The following is a 21,048-nucleotide window of genomic DNA, read 5'->3' on the forward strand; positions in this document are numbered from 1 at the left end:
AAGGATTATAGAGAGAGAGAAAATAAGCAACCGATGCAGTCCTGCTTGTTCCAGAATTTTGCCTCGCCATTTTGTTCAGCCGAACAACCAGCTTGCAAAAAGGGAATCGGAAAGCATAAGAGGCCGTCATTCTCTTTTGAAAACAAAAAACTGAGGGCTTTGCAAATTTTGTCACAGAGGCTTCACTTTAGGAGCTAAAGGGGCGCAAATATAATTAAAAAAATTAAAAAGCTACAACGGGTTTCTCTCCCCGCGTCCAGTCCTTCACAGTTAGGAGCCGAGAGGGAATGCTTTGCTGTCAAGGACCCTATCTGCCCTATACAGTAAAAGCAGGATCATGCCACTTTAAACCATCATGGCTTTCCCCAAAGGTTCCTGGGAAACGTAGTTTGTGAAGGGCGCTGAGAGTTGTCCACACACCCCTTCTTCTCACAGAGCTACAATTCCCAGAGTGGTTTAACAACTCTGAGAATTGTAGCTCAACGAGAACAGGGGCCTAACAACTCAGCACCCTTCACAAACTACAGCTCCCAGGATTCTTTGGGGGAAGCCATGCCAGTTTAAAGTGGTATGACAGTGCTTTACATGGATAGTGCAGCCATGGGGACAGCTCAAGCAGAGCCCAAATCTGATCAGGACTGCAGTGCTGGAGGAGGTGGGGGGGCTTTATTCTTGCCCCCTTGCCATTTTTTCTGACATATGGGCACCTCTATATTTTCCCTAGTGGGACCAAGAGCTTCAGTGGAGCCATTTTCATACGGAAATTAAAACTACCTAATCCCCAGCCCTGTGGTTCCAACCGGCTTCTCTCTCCCAACTTCAAACTTAAAAAAAAACGAGCGGCACAGATCTCCCACAGCACATCCTAAAACATACGGACAGCCCAGCTGCTGGATCAGCCCAAAAGGCCACCATAGTCCAGCTGCATCCTGTTCTCACAGTGGCCCAGAAGATACCACTGGGAAGGGAAGCCCACAAGCAGGAACTGCGCGCAACAGCAACTCTCCCCTCCTACAGTTTCCAGCACCCGCTATTCAGAAGCATGCTGCCTCCAACAGTGGCCATCAGGGCTAGTAGCCATAAGTAGCCTTCTCCTCCATGAATTTGTCTGATCCTCTTTTAAAGCCCTCCAAGTTGGTAGCCAGCCCTGCCTCTTGTGACAGCAAATCCCATAGTTTAGTGATGAGCTGCATGAAGAAAGACATCCTTTTCTCTATCCCGAATCCTCCAACATTTGGCTTCAGTGGAAAGCGAATCCTAACCACACACATGCACGTTTCCTCTTATTCATCCCATCAGCCTTGGCTACTCTCCCCCCCCCCTACATTCTGCGGTGTTCTCCCCTGACCCCTCCCCACCTTGTTTCTGTGGGGCAGAGATCCATTTCCCCCCCCCTCAGTCATGTCAATGTGTAGCTCACCCTATGCAGCAGGGGTGGGGAAACTTTTTCAGCCCGAGGGCCACATTCTCTTCTGGGCAACATTCCGGGGGCCACACACTGGTGGTAGGCGGAGCCAGAGGGAAAAGCGGGCGGAGCAATACATGCGAATTCTACCTTTGTGCAGTGGGTTAGTTTCTACACGCCCTTCCTCTCTGTCCTCCATCTAGGCAGGCAGGGGGCACAATCAGAGTTCAAGAAACATTCTAACCAGGCAACAACACAAAGGAAAAGTGGGAAGCAAGCACTAGTGAGGGGTGTACCCTGGGGACAGACCCAAGGGCCAATCAGAGAGGTTTGAGGGGCCGCATTTGGCTTGTCCACCCCATACAGTGACGCTGCTTTATCATAAACAACTGCCGTGGGAGACACGAAGGTAAGGTTTTGCTGTGCACGAAATCCAAATGCTGGTTCTTCCCCCCTCCCTTGAATTTATTTCAATCCATCATAACTCCGCCCCACCCCTGGCTAGCTAATTTTGGAGGACCCGCGGTGAAATACAGCAGACTGGAGTATCCGTTTCAGTACACATCTGGCAAGGATCCAGTCCTCAAGGGGGCCACACTATCAAGGAGGAATCTCAAATCTGGCTTCAGGCCAAAGATGCTTCAGAAGAGCTGGACTTGCGGTCTCAGTCCAAAGGCATCCAGGCCCTTGAAAACGGCTGTCTTGGCAACGGCAGCCCCTAGCAAGACGTCCCCATCTTTCACCGTGTGCCATATGAGAGTCCCCTTGTGAAGCATCTTTTGCAAGGACAGATGGGCGGATGAAAAACAAACAACTGCCCAGCAACAGTTGCCTGGGGGACAATGCCGCTATTTGTTTTTCCCCCCAAAGATGCTTAAATGGGGCCTTTGTATGCTTTGTTGAGCAGCCGACTCTGAAGGCGACAAGGCTGACTCGGGGAAGTCCAGGCGCAGAGATGGCCAGAAGAGGAGACCTGTGGGCCTTGTGTGGTCATCTCCTCTAAACAATATAGCCATATAAAAGGTATAGAGGAAGTGGCCTCCTATGATGTCAGACCACTGCCTCGCTCAGTCTTGCCCATGCTGAATAACGGAGGCTTTCTAGAATATGGCACAGTCGGGAGGAGAGCCTGGCTGGGAGTCCAGAGGCTCTGAGTTCAAATCCCCGCTCGTGTCTCCCGAGTGTCAAGGGGCAGCTAAAAATCACCCCCACCGTGAGTGGCTCAGGGGTGACATGCCCTGCCACCTGTGCAGCCGTCAGCAAGTGGCATAGTCCCAAGGAGCCCAGTTGTCCCCCAGCTGGCAGTTGTGGGCAAGGAAGGGGCTGGCTTGTGCAGCTGTGGCAAGCTGAGCAGGCCCTAGCCAGCTGGGGAGGACTAGCCTCAGAGGGAGGCAATGGGAAACCCCCTCTGAATGCCGCTTACCATGAACACACTATTCATAGGGTCGCCACAAGTCGGGATCGACTTGAAGGTAGTCCATTTCCATTTCCACGATGAAACCGAGGTTATCATACTTTGGACGCATCATGAGAAGACATGATTCACTAGAAAAGACAATAATGCTGGGAAAAACAGGAGGGAGTGGAAAAAGAGGAAGGCCTAACAAGAGATGGATTGATTCCATCAAGGAAGCCACAGACCTGAACTTACAAGATCTGAACAGGGTGGTTCACGACAGATGCTCTTGGAGGTCACTGATTCATAGGGTCGCCACAAGTTGTAATCGAATTGAAGGCAGCCCATTTCCATTTTCTAGGATTTCAGACCAGGGTCTTTTCACCAGCCCCACCTGAGAGTTGCAAAGGATTGAACCGGGGACCTTTTGCATACCACACACATATGCTCTGCTGCCGAACTAAAGCCCTTCTGCTAAAAAGAAAGGAAGATTCCAATCCTCATGATTCCGAATAAAGGGTTGATTTAAATAGGGATATAGGAAGCTGTCGTTTATCAAGTCAGACCACCGGGTCACCTGGCTCAGCATCATCTGCACTGACAGGTAGTAGCTCTCGACGGTTTCAGACAGCCCTACCTGGAGATGCCAAGGAACCTGAACCAGAGATCTTTTGAATCCAAAGCAAAGGCTCTACCACTAAACCACAGCCCTTTCCATACTGCTGGGTCAAGCGCAGACCCAATAAATAAGCCAATGGGGTGGTGTTCAACTTAGTCCTACTCACAGTAGACCCACTGAAATTAATGAACCTAAGCTAGCCATGTTCATCAACTCTGGGTAGGCCCAGCATTGAAAACCACCCATTATTCTTAATATTAACATGCCATTTTTCTGACATCACCAACAACCACCGACTTAGATGGCTTTAACAGGGAGGACGAAGCTCTCAGGGGTTACTAGCTGTGACGGCTATATGCTTCCTCCAGGATCAGAGTCTGAATGCCAGGCCCTGGTGAACAACTGTTGCCCTCCTGTCCTATTTATATGAGTTTCCCATCACCGCACCTGATTGGCCACTGTGGGAAGCAGGTTCCTTGGATAAAATGGAAGACTGTACAGACACAGCCATGCAGCAGGATATAGCTGAAAACAACATTCCTCAAGGAACCCTAGCTCAGTGGTTACACCATCAGCCTTGCATGCAGAAGGTCCCAAGTTCAATCCCTGGCATCTCCAGGTAAGGCTGGGAGTGTCCCCTGACTAAAATTGCGAAGAACTGCTGCCAGTCAGTGTAGGCAACACTGAGTGAGATGGGACCAGTCGTTTGACTCACTATAAAACACCTTACTGTGTTCCTATGTACATCCTTTGCATGCAGAAGGTCTCAGGTGCGATCACTGGCCTCTCCGGGTAAAAGGATCAGGTAGCAGGTAATGGGAAACACCCTGATCGGCTTGAGACCCTGGAAAGCTGCTGCCAGTCAGAGCAGACGACACTGGGCTAGATAGGCACAGGGTCTGATCTGGGATAAGGCAGCTTCCTAAATGATCCCTGCCTGTAACTGCACCAGCCAACCAATTTAGAACATTTCCCCACACAAATCCCTCTCTGTGGCCAACACAAGAACCTCTCCCTTAACACGGCCAGATTACCAGCTTAAGAATTTAAATCAGATGCCCAACGATCCAGACTCGTGTTTACATTCTGACACTCAAATCCGAGCTTCGTCCTTATGGGTGGCACCCTCCGGCACTTGGGATCAGAGCTTGAAAAAGTTACTTTTTTTGAACTACAACTCCTATCAGCCACAGCCAGCGTGGCCACTGGATTGGGCTGATGGGAGTTGTAGTTCAAAAAAAGTAACTTTTCCAAGCTCTGCTTGGCACCCACCCTCCGGCACCGGGAATCTTTAAAGTCCCGGTGAACGTCTCAGCACACCATGATGCCCTTCCCATCAATGAGCTGCGCAAGGACCTCACTCATGCCACTCCCGCTACAAAGAATGCAAAGCAAAAGACGCCTCTTGGCTGTTCAGGTTTTTCCGAGCCCATCTATTAACTATCATCCTTTCCAAATCACACCCATAAGATTTGTTGACGAGTGGTAACTTAACATATGCTTATTTGTTTATTGCTTGGTTGCTAATACAGGTTTCAGTAGAAGTGTGTGTGTTGTGTGTGTGTGTTGTGTGTGTGTTGTGTGTGTAGAGCTTGCAGAGAGGGCAAGGGACCCACCCGCATCTCAGTTTTTGCCGACACAGTGCATTGGAAAGAGAGAAGTCTGCCTTGTGCAACAGGCTCTTTGAAAGGTGGGGAGGATGGTGGATCATATTATTAGTGAAGCCACACCAAAGGTTCTTACACTCCATTCACCCAATTTAGGTGGCTCATTTAACATCAAAACACTCGCTTATGTACAAAATGCTGTGCTTTAAGAGTCAAAGGTCCACTCCGCTGGACACCTCCCTGGTTATGTCAGGATTTCCTGTCTGTTGGAATCATGCAAGGAAGCACCCAAATCCTCCGTCTGGTGCTTCTCCATCACCTGGAGAACGTCGTCCAAAATCGACGGCCCCAAGTCCACGTGAAGGGAGAGCAGAGAGCCCGCGTGGGACATGAAAGCCTTGTCTTTATTTTCCTCCTCTGCAAACCCGTTCACAGACGCCACACACTTGCCGTTGGGGGCACCAATGAGCTCCAAAGTCCTAGCAGAACCTATGCAGGGAGGATTCTGTACAAGGTCGTTTGTTTGGGGAGCGGCTGGACCTTTGTCATCAAGGTGGAGGCGGGGCGGTTTAGGCGGGGCTTGAGCAGAAGGCAAGGTCAATGCTTGCAAGCCACCGATGACCGGCAGGGAGATTGCGTTTTTGAGGAGAGGTGACGGGATGTCCAAAGGCGACGGCGGCTCGTAACCCGAGATGGTAGCGGTCCGCGAGAACTCAAAGGGCACCACGTACTGGCTGGTCCCGTCCGGACTCAAGTTGCCCTCTGTCCTCGGCAGAAGGTGGAACTTCCCTTGGAGGAAAGAAATGTCGCCAAACATGTCGTTCTCCCCACCGCTCCCGATATGGATCGTGTGCCGGAAGTCCCCCAGCGGTGGGCTGATCATGTCTGAAGAGAGGATATCTCGAAGCTTCTCTTTCTTTCCTCTTCTGCTTGCTCTTTTCAGGTAGATCGGCACTTTAGCGGTGGACATCTCAGCCAACTGCTGTAAAGGAGGGAGGGGCGAGAGAGAAAAAGTGCTATTCAACAGGGCACCTTCAAAGGCATTGCCACTGGGCACCCATTTTTTCATACAAATAGGTTGCACGTGGAAGCCTCTCTACCACGTACAAGCCCTGACATTTGGATTGAGGCGAAAGTGGTTCAAACTAAAAACAAACAAACTAACAGGGAGTGGATATAGCCTTGCAAGTTCTTACTAGCCTGTCTGCCCACCAGGAAATACATGAAATAAAAAACAAATTAAAATGAAAAACTGCTATTTATGATCCACGCCCTGCTGTAGCAGAATTCTTATGAAAAGAAGGATGAAGATCCAGATCCAGACATCACAGAGTAAAGGGAGGGCGATTTTGATAAGAGGTTTTTCAGAAAGACTAACGGTTTGTAAGAACCCTAAGAATTATTGTGTTATGTGCCCTTATGGTCTACTGTTTTTGTTCAATTTCAGTAAAATTTCATACCTCTAGTCAGTGTTTCAGTGGCTTCCAATCTGAATTTGTGCTCTTGGTTCATTAATTAATAATAATAATAATAATAAAATTTTATTTCTTAGTCGCCTATCTGGCCGGGTCAGCCACATAAAACTTTATGTGTCCATTTGTGTCCACTGGGCATCCAAAAGCTAGGACTGGGTGTCCATTTGGACACACAACTATTACTTAAAAAATGCTTTGCTATTCAGTGCTGACTTTTCGGAATCAACACAATCACCGTCGACCAAAATCAGGCCAGTCAAAATGCAAAGTCCCCGCAAGACAGGAGGCTATCAGCCACAACTGGAACGGAGCGTGAGGCACTAGCAAATTACCTTAATTCTGTTAGCAGGATCCTTAGAAGATCAGCTTTCCAGAACCCTTTGTCAGCAATAACAAGGATGTCACATACCACCGTACCGTGTCCGAGGCAGCGGCCCAATCAAAGTTTTCCCAGCAGCTTTGATATTCACCAACACAGAGGCTAGGCCAAAGGGAGAACCATAGGGATCTTCAAAAATTCAATACTATATTCTGTATGTCTTCTGGAAGGAGAGAAGCCCTTAAGGCATCTCAGGCTGGGGGCATTTCTTCTTTAATATCCAGAATCTGTAAAAGAAATTGAACAGAAGTTGAAAAATGTGTTTTGGCCATTGGTAAACAGGTGTTTTAGCCCAACCTTAGAGGAAGGCCCATAGCTTAGCAGCAGAGAATTTGTTTTGCATCAGGAAGGTCCCAGGTTCAAACCCCAAGACCTTCAGGTAGGGCTGGGGCAACGACCTATCCAGAACCCTGGACAGATGCTGCAAGTTAGTGTAGACAGTACTGTGCTAGATGGAGCAACGGTGTCACTCAGCAGAAAGCAACTTCTTATGTTTTACCCTGAGGTCAGCAAAAGGCGAGTCACAAAAAGCCCCTTCCAAGCATTTGGAATTTGCTAGGGTATACAGTTATCTCAACAAGCGTTTACAACCAGTGGAGACCCGTCCATTAGGGCGAAAGGGGGCAGTGCTTTAGAGACACAAGCCGAGATCTTCCCCCATCACGTGCGACCTTTCCAAAATCTGATGCCAGGGATTCAGCCTGTGACCTTCTGCATGCCAAGCAAACGTGGGATAAGAACTAGGGTCCCCCTTCTTTACCCCAGTGCTCTGGGCTGCATCCCAGCGCAGGCAACAAAACACCTTGAGCTTGCCGTGGGCACAGAAATGATCGATTACAACCCCAAGCCTCATTTGACTCGCTGCCTCTCTATGCTTCTCGGGCGGACAGAAATGCAGACAGGGTTATCTATAGAGAAAGAGCCTCTAGTTTGCCCTCGCTTAAGTGACGTAAATTCCCAACCGTTGCCACAGATGGACCCCCCCACTAATGCGTACATGAGAAGTAAAAGCCTTATTAAGCAACTTGTCGGCGTTTCTGCTCCAGGGCACTCGAAACCTGATTCGCATTGTTAGGCACATGGTTGAAAGCAACACCCCTGAGTAGAGTTTGGAGAGGCAGTGTGGTGTAGTGGTTAGAGTGTCAAGTTAGGAACTGGGGAGACTTCAGTTCAAATCCCAACTGAGCCGCGAAGTCTACACACACACACACTTCAGATGCGCTTGAGGCAGTTGCTCACTCACTCAGCCTAACCTACCTCATAGGGTTGTTGCAAGGATAAAATGGGAGGAGGGGAAGAAAACCACACATGTCACCTCAAGAACTGTGAAGGAAGGGCTGGATATAAATGGCATCCGTCTTCATAAATAATTACCATTCACTGATGGTAATTCCAGCTCCCTGAATTATCATGATCGTCATCAGGCTATGAAACTCAGGGAATAACTCTCACTGTCTCTCAGCCAAACCTGCCTCACAGGGTTGTTGTGAAGATGAAACAGCAGCAGGGATTGGGAACTAGGTACAGCACAGGATTGCTTGGGGGGAGAGGGGCAGGAGATAACTAAGTGTACTGCCTTGAGATCCTCGGGAGAAAGGCTATAAATGTTATATTTTATACACCTACAATCTGACACAATTTTAGTGGAGTTTATTCAAGCCACAGAGCCTCTGTCTGACCTCCACACAAACAGTTTACGTCTTAAGGCACACGGCTGAAATTTGTTTGGAAATCTGACAGCATTTTAAGGGGGCTTCTCCCCCCATCCTCCTTTCCATATAAAACAGCAGTGGGAAAACTTTTCCCCACATTCCCTTCCAGGTAACATTCTGAGGGCCACATGCCCGTGGTGGGCGGGCCCAGAGGCAATAGTGGGAGGAGCAACAAATACGAGTGATCAGAGGCATGATCTGAGTTCAAGGGCAAAATCCGGCCAGGCAAAAACACTCAAGGGGGGGGCGCTGCTGAGGGGGGTGGCCTGAGGCGAGTGGCCACATTCATTCCCCAGGCCTGAGGTTTCCCACGCCCGACATAAAACACCCCTTGATCACCTCATAAGGGACCCCCTTTGACACCTGTGCCATTTGGGATGGGAAACTTTACTTGCTGCCAAAGGAGCGACATGACTGATTGATCTGATTGAGTTTATTTATATGCCGCCTTTCCACAGTGAGCTGTGCTCAAAGAAGCTTACAACACACATTCAAAGTATCAAAATACAAAACATTGAAGCACGGGAAAGACGTCAGTTTACAAAACAACCAATGCATCCAACACGGACAAAAACAAGCAATTTAGCAAACATTCAGTATTACAAAAGAAATAATTGTCACATCATGGCTCTTTGTATCTCTAGCCCCTAAATGTATTCCTGGCGAGCCATATCAGATGCCCTTTTCAGCTGACCTCCCACTCTTTCCCAAAACGCCCTCAGGAAAGGCCGGCGCCAACAGGCAGAGTGGCGGACTGTTGACCGCTCCAGGGCCCTGGCCTTCGGAAGCCCTCTCCTGTCCAACTGCCCTCTCTAGGCAACAAAGGAGCAACACGAGTGAAAAAAAGGAGCAGCAGGGTCCGCCTGAAGAGGCCAGCTGCTGGATCAGGCCAATGGCTCATCTTTGAATGAAGGTCACGGGCCACTGGGGGGGTCTGTGGACCACCATCTTGGAACCCCTGCCCGGTCTATCATCTCCGTTAAGCTTATTGTACACTGCTTACAGACAACTGTTGTTAAGGAATAGCTGCGTTGCCGAAACAAATACGAAGTGCCGTTTGGCATGGCCGTGTACCCTGACGCATGAAAGAAACAAAGCAAAAGCCAGTCCCTTTGCCACAACCGGGTCTGAAATAAGCAAAGCGTTCTGCAGCCGGCTCACTCTTCTGCTCAGGGCGGGCTGACAAATAAAGCGGCCTTTTTGTGTGAGCGCCGGGCAGGGCGCTAGGGCAAAGTGAAGCCCTCAAGAGCATTGGCTCTGCGCGCCACTGACAGAGCAGGTTATTGCGAGCAACTGTGAAAACGGCCGAGCCAGAGATAGAGCAGGAAGGGAAGGATTTAGAAAGGGGAAACGGGCCTCATTAGCAACAACAGCAAAAAAACCACAATCCAGCGGAGCGTGCGCGCAGCAGATAACCATGCACCAGCAGCCGAAAGAAACTGAGGCAACCAGTCTGGTATCCTTGTTTTGGACAATGGCCATGTCATCTGTTGCCGTGTGAAATGTCACACTCCTCAAACAGCAGTGCTTCTGGGCTCAAAACCACCAGCGCCAAGGCCGCCACCGCTTGAAACAACAGCAGCAGGGCGGACTGAGAGTGTCAGCCAGCCGTTATCCAAAGAGATCAAAAGGGCCGCAGTTCAGTGGTGGACGGGAGAGGGGGCAGGGGAGAAAAATCCGATTTGGTGCACATTTTACTGAGAATCTACCTAATTTGCACTTTTGAAACCAACATGTGAACCGAAACACAACGCTCCTCTGAAAACCACAATTCTGTGAATTTTGCGATGAAGTTCCCCAACCAGGACATGTGCACAAAAATGTCTGTATTGGGGGGAAATGTCCATAAAAATAACATGCAAAAATGCTGGATATTGGGGGAATTTGCAAGGGGAGGAGAGCCTGGCTGGGAGTCCAAAGTATGTGAGTTCAAATCCCCGCTCATGTCTTCTGGGTGTCAAGGGCCAGCTAAAGATCACCCCCACAGACAGAGGCTCAGGGGTTACATGACCTGCCACCTGTGCAGCCGTGGGCAAGCTGCACAGTCCCAAAGAGCCCAGTTGCCCCCCAGATGGCAGCTGCGGACAAGGAAGGGGCTGGCTTGTGCAGCTGTGGCAAGCTGAGTGGGCTCTAGCCAGCTGGGGAGGACTAGCCTCAGAGGGAGGCAATGGGAAACCCCTTCTGCATACCACTTACCATGAAATCCCTATTCACAGGGTTGCCATAAGGGGATCGTCTTGAAGGCAGCCCATTTCCATTTTTCCTCCTGAGCGACTGATCCTATGTTCTCCCAAGGTTCCACTAGGTGGCTGTGTAAGTCCTTGTAGCATCCTATTTTTCAAAGGAGGCACTCTGGCTCTCCTTACTCTCCCAAACAGCAGCCACAAACCATGGTCCAATTCTTTAGACCAGAGAGAGGGAACCTGTGGCCCTCCAAGCGTTCTAGGACTACATCTTCCACTATCCCTGACCTTGTCATTTGGGACTGATGCGAGTTAGAATCCAACACCACCTGGCGAGTCACAGGTTCCTTGTCCAGACCTGACAATCAGGTCTCCATCCCGACTGCGGTAATCAAAATCTCCAACCAAAAACGATCCCAGCACAGACAGGCAGAACCCAGGAGGCTTTTTTCTCTATTGCACAAGTAGCCAGCACACTGCCCGCCCCCAAACTAGTCATGTCATTCTGTCTCATAATATACTGTTGTTGTTGTTGTTATCTGCTTCCAAGTCGACTACGACTTATGGCGACCCTATGAATCAGCGACCTCCAAGAGCATCTGTCATGAACCACCCTGTTAAGATCTTGTAAGTTCAGGTCTGTGGCTTCCTTGATGGAATCAATCCATCTCTGGTTTGGCTTTCCTCTTTTTCTACTCCCTTCTGTTTTATTATTGTCTTTTCTAGTGAATCATGTCTTCTCATTATGTGTCCAAAGTATGATAACCTCAGTTTCATCATTTTAGCTTCTAGTGATAGTTCTGGTTTAATTTGTTCTAACACCCCATTATTTGTCTTTTTCACAGTCCATGCTATGCGCAAAGCTCTTCTCCAACACCACATTTCAAAGGAGCTGATTTTTCTCTTACCCATTTTTTTCACTGTCCAACTTTCACATCCGTACATAGAGATTGGGAATACCAGGTCTGAATGATCCTGACTTTAGTGTTCAGTGATACATCTTTGCATTTGAGGACCTTTTCTAGTTCTCTCACAGCTGCCCTTCCCAGTCCCAGTCCTCTAATTTGTTGATTATTGTCTCCGTTTTGGTTAATGACCCTGCCGAGGTATTGATAATCCTTGAGAAGTTCAAGGTCCTCGTTGTCAACTTTAAAGTTACATAAATCTTCTGTTGTCATTACTTTAGTCTTTTTGACGTTCAGCTGTAGTCCTGCCTTTGTGCTTTCCTCTTTAATTTTCATAATAAATATACTATTACAAGGGCTTTTGTGTGGGTGGGTGACAGTGCTCACCAGCACAGAATACCTATACCTCTTCTTTTGCTCCCTCTGCCAGCACACACAGCACTTTTATCAAGGTATGAATACTGGCACTTGGATTTTTTTAACCAAAAACGCACTGACCAGTAGTATAAGGTTATGAAGATTTGAAAGGAACCACTATTTATTATCATGTTCTATTTCTCTTTGTCTTTTCCCATCTGTTTCTTTTCCGCTTAGCTCTTTATTAATTCCTATATGATCAACTGCACAAAAATTTATTTCAAGCCGCATAACTTATTTATTTTTTTGCTACTGTGCAAAATGTGTCTAGCTGCACCTTAGAATAGACCTTAAGTTCTGCACACGCTTCCATCTAACCATCATTTATTTTTTAATTCAATACACCACAGAGGTCAATCCATTCATTTTTAAAAAATGAACTCGTTCTAGCTCAAACATGTCCAAAATGTTTGTCACTTTACGAAGCAAACTAATTTGGTTCACAGTTATTATTATTTATGAAATGTCTATCCCGCCTTTCCTCCTAGAAGGAGCCCAGGGTGGCAAACCAGAGACAAAACACTAAAGACATCTTAAAACATCTCAAAAAATCTTAAAAATAAAACTACTTAAACCATTTTTTTAAAAAAAAGTCTTTAAAAACATCTTAAAAAGAAAAAGAAAAAAAGTTCAGTTCAAGTTCATCCAAAAGATCCTTGGCATTTCCCCCCCAACATTCAGAATGTTACAAGCTATAGCGCTAAAGTATAAATTATACTTAAGAAAGCATCAAAACACACACGCAATGGCATGTGAATTGTTTTATTTCCCCCATTAATCATGATCTTTAAGCTTCAAAGCCCAGAGTCTAAAGTTTAAACAACACATGCAAGAGAATGAACTTGGAAATGAATTAGAAATTGGTCAAAGTTCTACCCCAAAATGAACTTAATTCACGTTCAGTTCACCTGGCCATTGCGGGAGCAACTTTCAGGTGTAGTTCAGAGCTTTTGGAACTAATTCAATGAACCGTGTTAAGCAAAATTAGTTCCTTCCAAGCACTGTATATCCCACTCCTAATAACCCTGCGAGGTAGGTCAGGCTGAAAGAGACAGGGACTGGCTGCATGGCAATTTGAACCTGGGTTTCCCCAGTCCTAATCATACACTCTAACCCCTACACAACACTGGCTTCTTATCAGCTTAATTGGAAATGTCTCCTCCAAGTGCCATCAAGTGCAATACTTCCTAGGATTCTTGGTGGGAATGGAATGCCTGTCAGGCCACAATCCTATGCACACTTACTTAGCAGTAGGGACCACTGACTGAAGAGGGATTTACTTCCAAGTGGGCATGCATAGGATTGCGATGTGAACCCATTTCAAGCCAGTGGTGCACTCGTGGTTTTTCATTCCACACGACATGTCATTGCATTCACCAAGGGCGCTTCCAGGCTGCCACTGTTTTTGGGTGGGATGCAATCACATACCAGCAAATGCAGGTTGCACAATTAAAGTTTATTTGGAGCCCTTGCACAACAAGCCCATTCCCCCCCCCCCGTCAAAAAAACTGATGTTTTGCAATAGGGGGAAATGCACTGGAGAGTGTGAGCTTAACAGGCCCTTGATGCAACATCACCTAACCTCTGTGCAAACAGCTCAGGACGAATGCTCCATAGTTAGCCACCGTCGTCCAACCTTCCCATACACTTTATGCAAAGAAATCAAGAATGAATGCTCAATAAACAGCTTCCTGCAAAGCTTATGCCAACAAATCAGGACGAATGCACAACTAACAGGTCATCACTCTGGAAGGAACCTTATGTTCATCCCTCAGTAACGTTTTTGCCTCTCCCATCTGTCTTTCGTTGTGCCCTCTCCCCATCCACAAACTTTAGGCTGGAAGGTGCTCGAGGCAGAGGTCCATCTTCTCTTGCTTATGCAGCAGAGTGCCCTGCACAAATCCATGGTGCTTCATAAACAAGTAGAGGCAGCACCGCACCAGCCAGAGCCGAGGGCAGCATCAGAGATATGCAAGCAATAATTAAAGCAATTTTCAAGTGACTCGGAAACGCACCCTGAGGTGTCAGAACATCTGCAGAGTTAGAACTAATCCTGTTTCAGGCTGGAGGAAAAAACCCATCATCTCAAGCACATTTCCTGCCTCCCGCCCCCTCCCAGCAAGAACCCTAGGAACTGCAGTTTGTTGCTGGGAAGCGTAGCTGTGTAAACTAGTGCCCAGGATTCTTTGGGGAAAGCCATGTGCTTGAAATCTGTATGGTGTGGGCGCAGCCTTGCGCTTTGCTGCTTCCCCGGTGCACAGGACTAGATTTATTAGACTGCAGTTTCAGGAGAATAAATTTTGGCTGAACACGGGGGGGGGGAGGGGTGCGCTCCAGATGTCTTTTTTCATTGGGCATTGGTGCTCATGATGGTACGGAAGTGGTAACGCAAATCTGCTTTCAGTGTCGTTTGTGCCTGCGGACGACATAGGTCCCATCTGCACTGTACACTTAAAGCTGAATGATACCACTTTAAACAGTCATGCCTTCCCCCAAAGAATCCTGGGAACTGTCGCTTGTGAAGGGTGCTTAGAGTTGTTAGGAGGCCCCCTCCCAGAGCTACAATTCCCAGAGTGATTTAACAAGCCACCCCTCTTCCCGGGGAACTCTAGAAATTTGTAGCTCTGTGAGGGAAATAGGGAGGTCCCCTAAGAACACTCAGCTTGCATTCAATCTACTAGCCGACCAGAACCGTTAATAAATTTAATAATAAATAAATAAACCCACAGGTCACAGCCAAGGCTAGTTTCTGTGCAGCTGCCACTGCTTGCTGGAGAGGGATGGCAGTGTATTCATTTTAATGTTTTATTATGATTTTTTACCTTGATGTGTGTACATAATATTATCAGCACTGCAGTTTTTTGTTTTTAGTTTGCTTCTGCTTCCTGTACACTGCATTTCTGATGCTTTCTATATAGCGTTTGCTGGTCCTTGACTGAAATAAACTTACTAGTGCACGCAAAGCGGTCTGAACACTCAAAAAATGGACTGCCTTCAAGTCGATCCCGACTTATGAAGAGGGTGTTCATGGTGAGCGGTATTCAGAGGGGGTTTACCATTGCCTTCCTCTGAGAGGCAGCGACTGGCCCAAGGTCACCCAGTGCGCTTCATGTGTTGAATAAGTGTGTGTGACTTGACCAAAGCATTCAGGGTTAGTTTGTTGCCTCCAGGACAAGACTCTTTGTAGGGACCCTGGTCTCTTGGTTGCATGCCTGAGCTAGGAAAACAACCCTGGAAAGAAGGAATCCCCTGACCGGCTAAAGACCACATTCCAAGTTCCTTTGTCTTAAAATGTTTTGGAAATAATGACTCTTATAAAAAAAACAACTAGTGCTAACGGCAAAAAAAGTCTTCTACTGTACTCTTTACTTACCAAGTTTAGCTTGGGGATAGAGCCCATACTTTGCATGCAAGAAAGAGCTGGGCTCAGTTCCTGGCATCTTCAGTTAGGACTGGGAAAGACCCCTATCTGAAACCTTGGAGAGCTGCTGCTGGTCAGCGTAGAGGTGTAAGAGGTGGATCAATGCCAATCAGTGTAGAGTACAGAGAAGGCTGAGCTAAGAGGTGGATCAGTGGCTTGACTCTGTACACAACCATCTTCCATTTTCTTTCAAGAGCAAATCTGTTAGGAAGGTCGGTATTAATTCTCAATATAGAATTTGTTGTTGTTATGTGCCTTCATGAGAGCCAGTGTGGTGTAGTGGTTAGAGTGTTGGACTACAACCTGGGAGACCAGGGTTCGAATCCCCACAGAGCCACAAAGCTCACTGGGTGACCTTGGGCCAGTCACTGCCTCTCAGCCTCAGAGGGAGGCAATGGGAAACCCCCTCTGAATACCGCTTACCATGAAAACCCTGTTCATAGGGTTGCCGTAAGTTGGGATTGACTTGAAGGCCATAGTCCAATACTCTAACCACTACACCACACTGGCTCTCGAACATTCCAAAGCACAAGTGTTAAAAACCACCATTGGTGGTTGGAGGTTTGGTTGTCTTCCTATGAGAAGCAAATCATGACAATCCAAGAGGACCGGTGCCTTGGAGCAATCTTGTTGTGGTGCTGGCAAGCACCAGATCTGTGCGTTTTTACTGCGCAGTCTACACTGCAAGTTTTAATTTGATGGTGCGTGTGTTTTAAAGGGACCCCTGTATAAAATCATACAAATTCATGATGGATTTTAATTCTACCACATCTGATACTTATCCAGGTCCCTTGGAAAAGTGAGAGGGGTCTATATGTGCACACTCATGCTGTCACTTTTTGGCTGTTGGGGCAGGAGTGGGGGAGGAGGACTGACCTAAGCATGAAAGGAGGGGAGAAACAGCTAGAGGGGTGCTGCCCCCCCCAGCACTCTCTCAAAATCCCAAGTGTGCGTATGAGCTCAAACTTGTCCTCAACGCATCATATGGTCCCAGGCTATGGTCCGAAGGCACATGAGGCCAGCACCCTGCAGGGTCAGGTCTGGTCAGTGCCTGGATGGGAGACCACCTGGGAACCACGTGTAAGCCGCCTTGGGTTTCTACCGTGAAAAGAAAGGCGGGGTATAAATGCAATAAATAAATAAATATGTCTTATCACTGTCCCCGTTACAAGTCTGTGAGGATCCCCGTATGAGGACATACATACAGCATGGGTGTCCATAGGTTTTTTTCCCGAGGGGCAAATAAAACACTGTAATACAAAAACAGCACCTGTACTTTTTCCTTGTATCTCAAAATGCTAGAAACTTATTTTTTAAAAAAATGAAAGCTGGGAATCTGGAGATTATGGTTCATCGGAGGGGCTGTCTCTTTTGCTTCCCCCCCCATGCCTATGATGAGAAGGCATCCATCTCTCTCTCCTCCTCCCCCCCCCCCCGCCAAACCCCAGATCTTGGCAGTATGTCATTTATGCAGCCTGCCCGGTCACTCCACCGTCAGCCTTTCTGTATCCATTTCACAGACTTCTCTCCGCCCTAGTTGCATCCAAAGATAGCTCCAGAAAGGGAGGGGGGCTTCTAATGTTTCACAGCACACCCCCACCCCAGATATTGTCCAATCTAAACCCTCGTCGCAGGTCTTTCACGTTTGCACGTACCCTGAAATCTATACCGGCCAATTCCAAAGTAGCTGGATAACAACAGAAATGTCCATGTGGCTTCATTGTGCATGTTATGTACATTGAAAACCGCTTGGATATTTCTTCTATGAATACATATTTGCATAAACAAATAAATAAGCAAACCAACAGCAAGAGCAATATATTGGGGGCAATTTGCCGGGGTGGGTGGGGGTGAGAGAAAAGGCTAGACACTTGCACAGGGCGTTATATAGACTAGAAGATTATTTTCCTTGTGGGGGGAGGGAGAGAGGATCAGCCGTACAGTGACACCAGCTTCTAAACTCGAGAATTTATAGCTACTCCGGCTGGCCTGGAAGTTCAGAAACGCCCTCCTGTCCACCACCACCCTGTTGTAAAAGGTCCAAGATTTCGTTTCCCTTCCTCCCCACCCCACCCCCATGTAGTTGCCAGGTTCCATTCCCCAAACATAGAGAGGTGTGGAAATTCAGGCCAAGACAGATGGGAAAAGGCCTGGTTGCCATATGGCCAGTTTTTAATTAAAAAGAGAGAGAAGGGTCTTTTTGCTTTTTTTTTATTTATAAGGAGGATCTTTTTACTGCCCCAGTGTTATTCCAGAATTATTCCATCTGAAAACAAAACAAAAAGCTGACTTGACATGATCAAGCGTTCCTTCCTAAGATGAAAGGTCCCAAGGTTGCCAACGCACTAGAAAAAGCCCAGACTGGGCTGCTCTTGTGCTGCTCTTCTTTTTTTAACTTAACTTATTTACTTACCGGATTTAGGCTGCAATCCAATGCACTCTTACCTGGGAGTAAGTCCCATTGAACCCAATGGAGTTTACTTCTGAGTAGGCACGCACTGGATTGCAGCCTTATTTACTTAATGGATATATTTACTTAATTTAATTCATTTCCTTCCGGTGGTATTCAATGCTGGGCCTCCTCAGAGTAGACTCAATGAAGTTAACAGGCATGACAAGCTTATGTCCACTCATTTCAGCGGGTCTACTCTGAGCAGGACTTAGCTGAATATACTGCGTTTCCTTTATTTACAGGGCCACCCATCCCTAAAGATCCCCCAGGCTACTCGCAAGCAAGAAAACGAGTGGCATCCAGGGTGCGTCCTACTCAGAGTAGGCCTGCTGAAGTTAGCAGACATGAGGAACTTGGGTCCATTCCTTTCAAGCAGAATTTAGCCTGCAATCCAATTCATGTCAGCTCAGAAGTTAGCTTCACTGGGTTCTATGGGACGTAATCCCAGGTAAGAGTGTATTAGGTTGCAGCTTGCTTTGGCCAGCAGGTAAGGGCCAGCGAAATGAATAAAAAGTAGTTGGAATTGGCGTGCCAAGGCTACAAGGAAGGGCTAAAGCAGTGTTTGCCCACCTGGCACCCTCCCAAGGTTTTAGACTACAACTCCCATCATCCCCAGCCAGCACAGCTGGCTGGAGATGATGGGAGTTGTAGTCCAAAAGGGCTGGAGGGCACCAGTTGGGCAAAGGGCTAGACTAAAGCTTTTCCAACGGGGTGGGGAACCTTTTTCTTCTTTTCTCTATGTGTGTGTGGGGTTCAATCTCTTAGGGGCACCTCTAGGTGGAGATGGAGGCCAAAATGGGACAAGCACCCCTTTCCTCTCTCTCCCTCTCTCTCTCTCTCTCTCCAAAAATCATTTTAAGGACACCCAATGCCCCGCCTTGCCACCCACATGCAATTAGGTCAAATGCAGCCCTCAGGCGGCCCGATCCCAGTTTAGAATTTTTTTATTTGAGAAAGAGATGTCTGAGGGGGAGAGACTGGTAAATGTGATTTAGACAGAGAGGATAAAATCCATTCCCCCCTCCCTCTTATACGCAAGCCTAAAACAGCTAATAACATTTTTTATACAAAATATATAGACTGAACTGAGAGAAACTTCTGCCACAAGATGTAGCCCCGGGTGTAATCGTTCGGGGTCTCAGAGGGATCTTAGACCCTTTACTTTTTGGGGAGCAGAGTCACAATGTCTTCAGCATCCTATGAGACAATCAGCATGAAAGGGAAGTGGGTTAGCCACTGAGAAGAGTCTTCTAACAGGCTTCCTTGTCCTTTTCCGCTGATTGGAGCCAATCAGAGTGAAAGTGGACAAATCAGCCACTGAGAAGAGTCTTCTCAGTAGCTAACACTCTCTCCTTTCATGATGATTGGCTCTTAGGGGTATCTGTTGTTGTGGGAGAAGGCATTAATAAGGATATCATTCTCAACCCAGTGGCAAAAAAAGGGCGGGGGAATGGCTGTGACTAACATAAACCTGCACTTCTGAATTTGCCAATATACTACTACACCAGGCACTACCCCTGACAGCTTGGGGAAGAGGGGAGGGGAGGGGAAAGGATTTGATAACTTTCCGGCAGGGGGAGCGGGCTATCACTCCCCTCATAAACTCTCATGAGGATGGCACAGCTGAAGGTTTGAGCCCTGAAAGGGCGGGGGGTTCCTACAGTCAAGTTTGGGATCACCCCTAGCCGGTGAGGGATCCCTGACGAACCCCTTCCCTCGCTCCCCACCCCCAAAAAACACCCCCCCACGCACAGCATTTTATTAATCTACATCGTCTCAAGCCCACAAGACTCTTGACATCTCAAAGCTCTAGGAAATTCAGGCACCCCAGAAAGCCTCCCTCACCCCAAAACACTTTCCACCCCACCCGGTGCATAGTTAAGATGTCCACACTTTGCCATGAGGCCTGCGCGTGAGAATGTGTGCGTGGGGTGTGAGGAGGGGAGGATCAAGGCGACAGAGGGGGCTGGGTGGGTGTTTGTGTGAAAGGCGAGGAGAGATCCCCGGTTAGATCTTCGCAGGCAGGAACTGTCACCCTCGGCCCTCTGAGCACATGCAGAGAGCCATTCACAACACCCCGCAGAAACCCTCCTCTTCTAGAATATGGAAGCCCTGAACGCCGGCAGCCCTTTCTTGACGGGACCCTGACCCCCAAAGCCTCCACTGTTCTGGATCCCTACAATAAATAGGGGGGCTGGCCCCCCATCAGGGCCGCCCCTAAAGATCTAGGGGGCAAGGACCGCAGCAGCCTGCGAGCGGGATCTTTAAGCCTTGCATCCCCGAACATTTCAATGTTCATGGTGATTTCCTTCCTCCTCGGCCGATGCAAGCCGTTTACTCACCCCCGGAGCGGATCTGGCGGTGCAGGGCGCTGCCTCTCCCCGCGGCAACTGACGGGCAAAAAGGAGGCGAGCTTGGCTAGCCAGCGATCGCCACCCACCGCCAAGCTCCGCCCCCCCAGGCCACTAGCCAATCCAAGTGGGCGAACAGTGGGACCGAGCCCCCCCGCATCTCAAACTCCGCCCCTCCTTTTAGACGCCGCCCGTTCCCTCCCTTGCTTCGCTTTTTTTAAATAATAAGAATTTCGCAATCGCAAAACGACTCAGAACCGTAGAAGCGTCTCAGTAAGAATAAGGGGGAGGGGAGCCATCAGCTTCAGAATACAGGAGATGAAAGCCAGCAATGTGAGATTGCAAAACGGGAACTAAAGAGTTCTTCTACTTGCTTTTCTTTCTTTCACCTTGCAACATTCTTCAGTAAGCGAAATCCCCGGGGTTCCTTCCTTGTGACCAAGACCGAAGAGCCTCTGAGCGTGTGCAGAGGGACTTTGGCCTTTTGCCCTTTTCTGCCTTTAAAATCCCAGGACTTCCTTCAGGGGAAGGAGCCACAGGTCAGCGGTGAAAGCTGGGTGTAAATAACCCAAAATGTTAACTCATTTTAAAAAAAATGATCAGGTAGCCAATATTGGGAAGTCCCTTCTCTGGCTGGGATTCTGGAAAGCTGTTCCAGTAACAGTGGGAAATCCTGAGCTAAAGAGCTTCCTGTCTATCTTGAAGCTGTATGGGCAGCTGGAAGTT

The 21,048-nt window shown here is 48.0% G+C and overlaps 1 protein-coding gene across 2 annotated transcripts; it reads right to left on the reverse strand.

Annotated features, from left to right (window-relative positions):
• Positions 1-4,897: 4,897 nt before the first annotated feature.
• On the reverse strand, positions 4,898-20,391 carry CDC42EP2 (CDC42 effector protein 2). 2 transcript variants are annotated; one of them, XM_061605835.1, is made up of 3 exons: positions 20,314-20,391; positions 6,835-7,108; positions 4,898-6,006 (listed from the first exon to the last, which is right to left on the reverse strand). In XM_061605835.1, exon 3 carries the CDS (start codon positions 5,995-5,997, stop codon positions 5,272-5,274), a length of 726 nt encoding a protein of 241 aa, XP_061461819.1. In that variant the 5' UTR covers positions 5,998-6,006; positions 6,835-7,108; positions 20,314-20,391; the 3' UTR covers positions 4,898-5,271. The 2 variants fall into 2 exon arrangements, with proteins under 2 accessions (XP_061461819.1, XP_061461818.1); XM_061605834.1 differs by having other exon boundaries at positions 4,899-6,009.
• Positions 20,392-21,048: the final 657 nt, after the last annotated feature.

The sequence above is a fragment of the Rhineura floridana genome, chromosome 22, assembly GCF_030035675.1.
Source record: "Rhineura floridana isolate rRhiFlo1 chromosome 22, rRhiFlo1.hap2, whole genome shotgun sequence".
Lineage (NCBI taxonomy): Eukaryota > Metazoa > Chordata > Lepidosauria > Squamata > Rhineuridae > Rhineura > Rhineura floridana.

Excerpts from the sequence above, each read along its gene's own strand:
- CDC42EP2 (XM_061605835.1), bottom strand. The coding sequence starts at position 5,997 with ATGTCCACCGCTAAAGTGCCGATCTACCTGAAAAGAGCAAGCAGAAGA.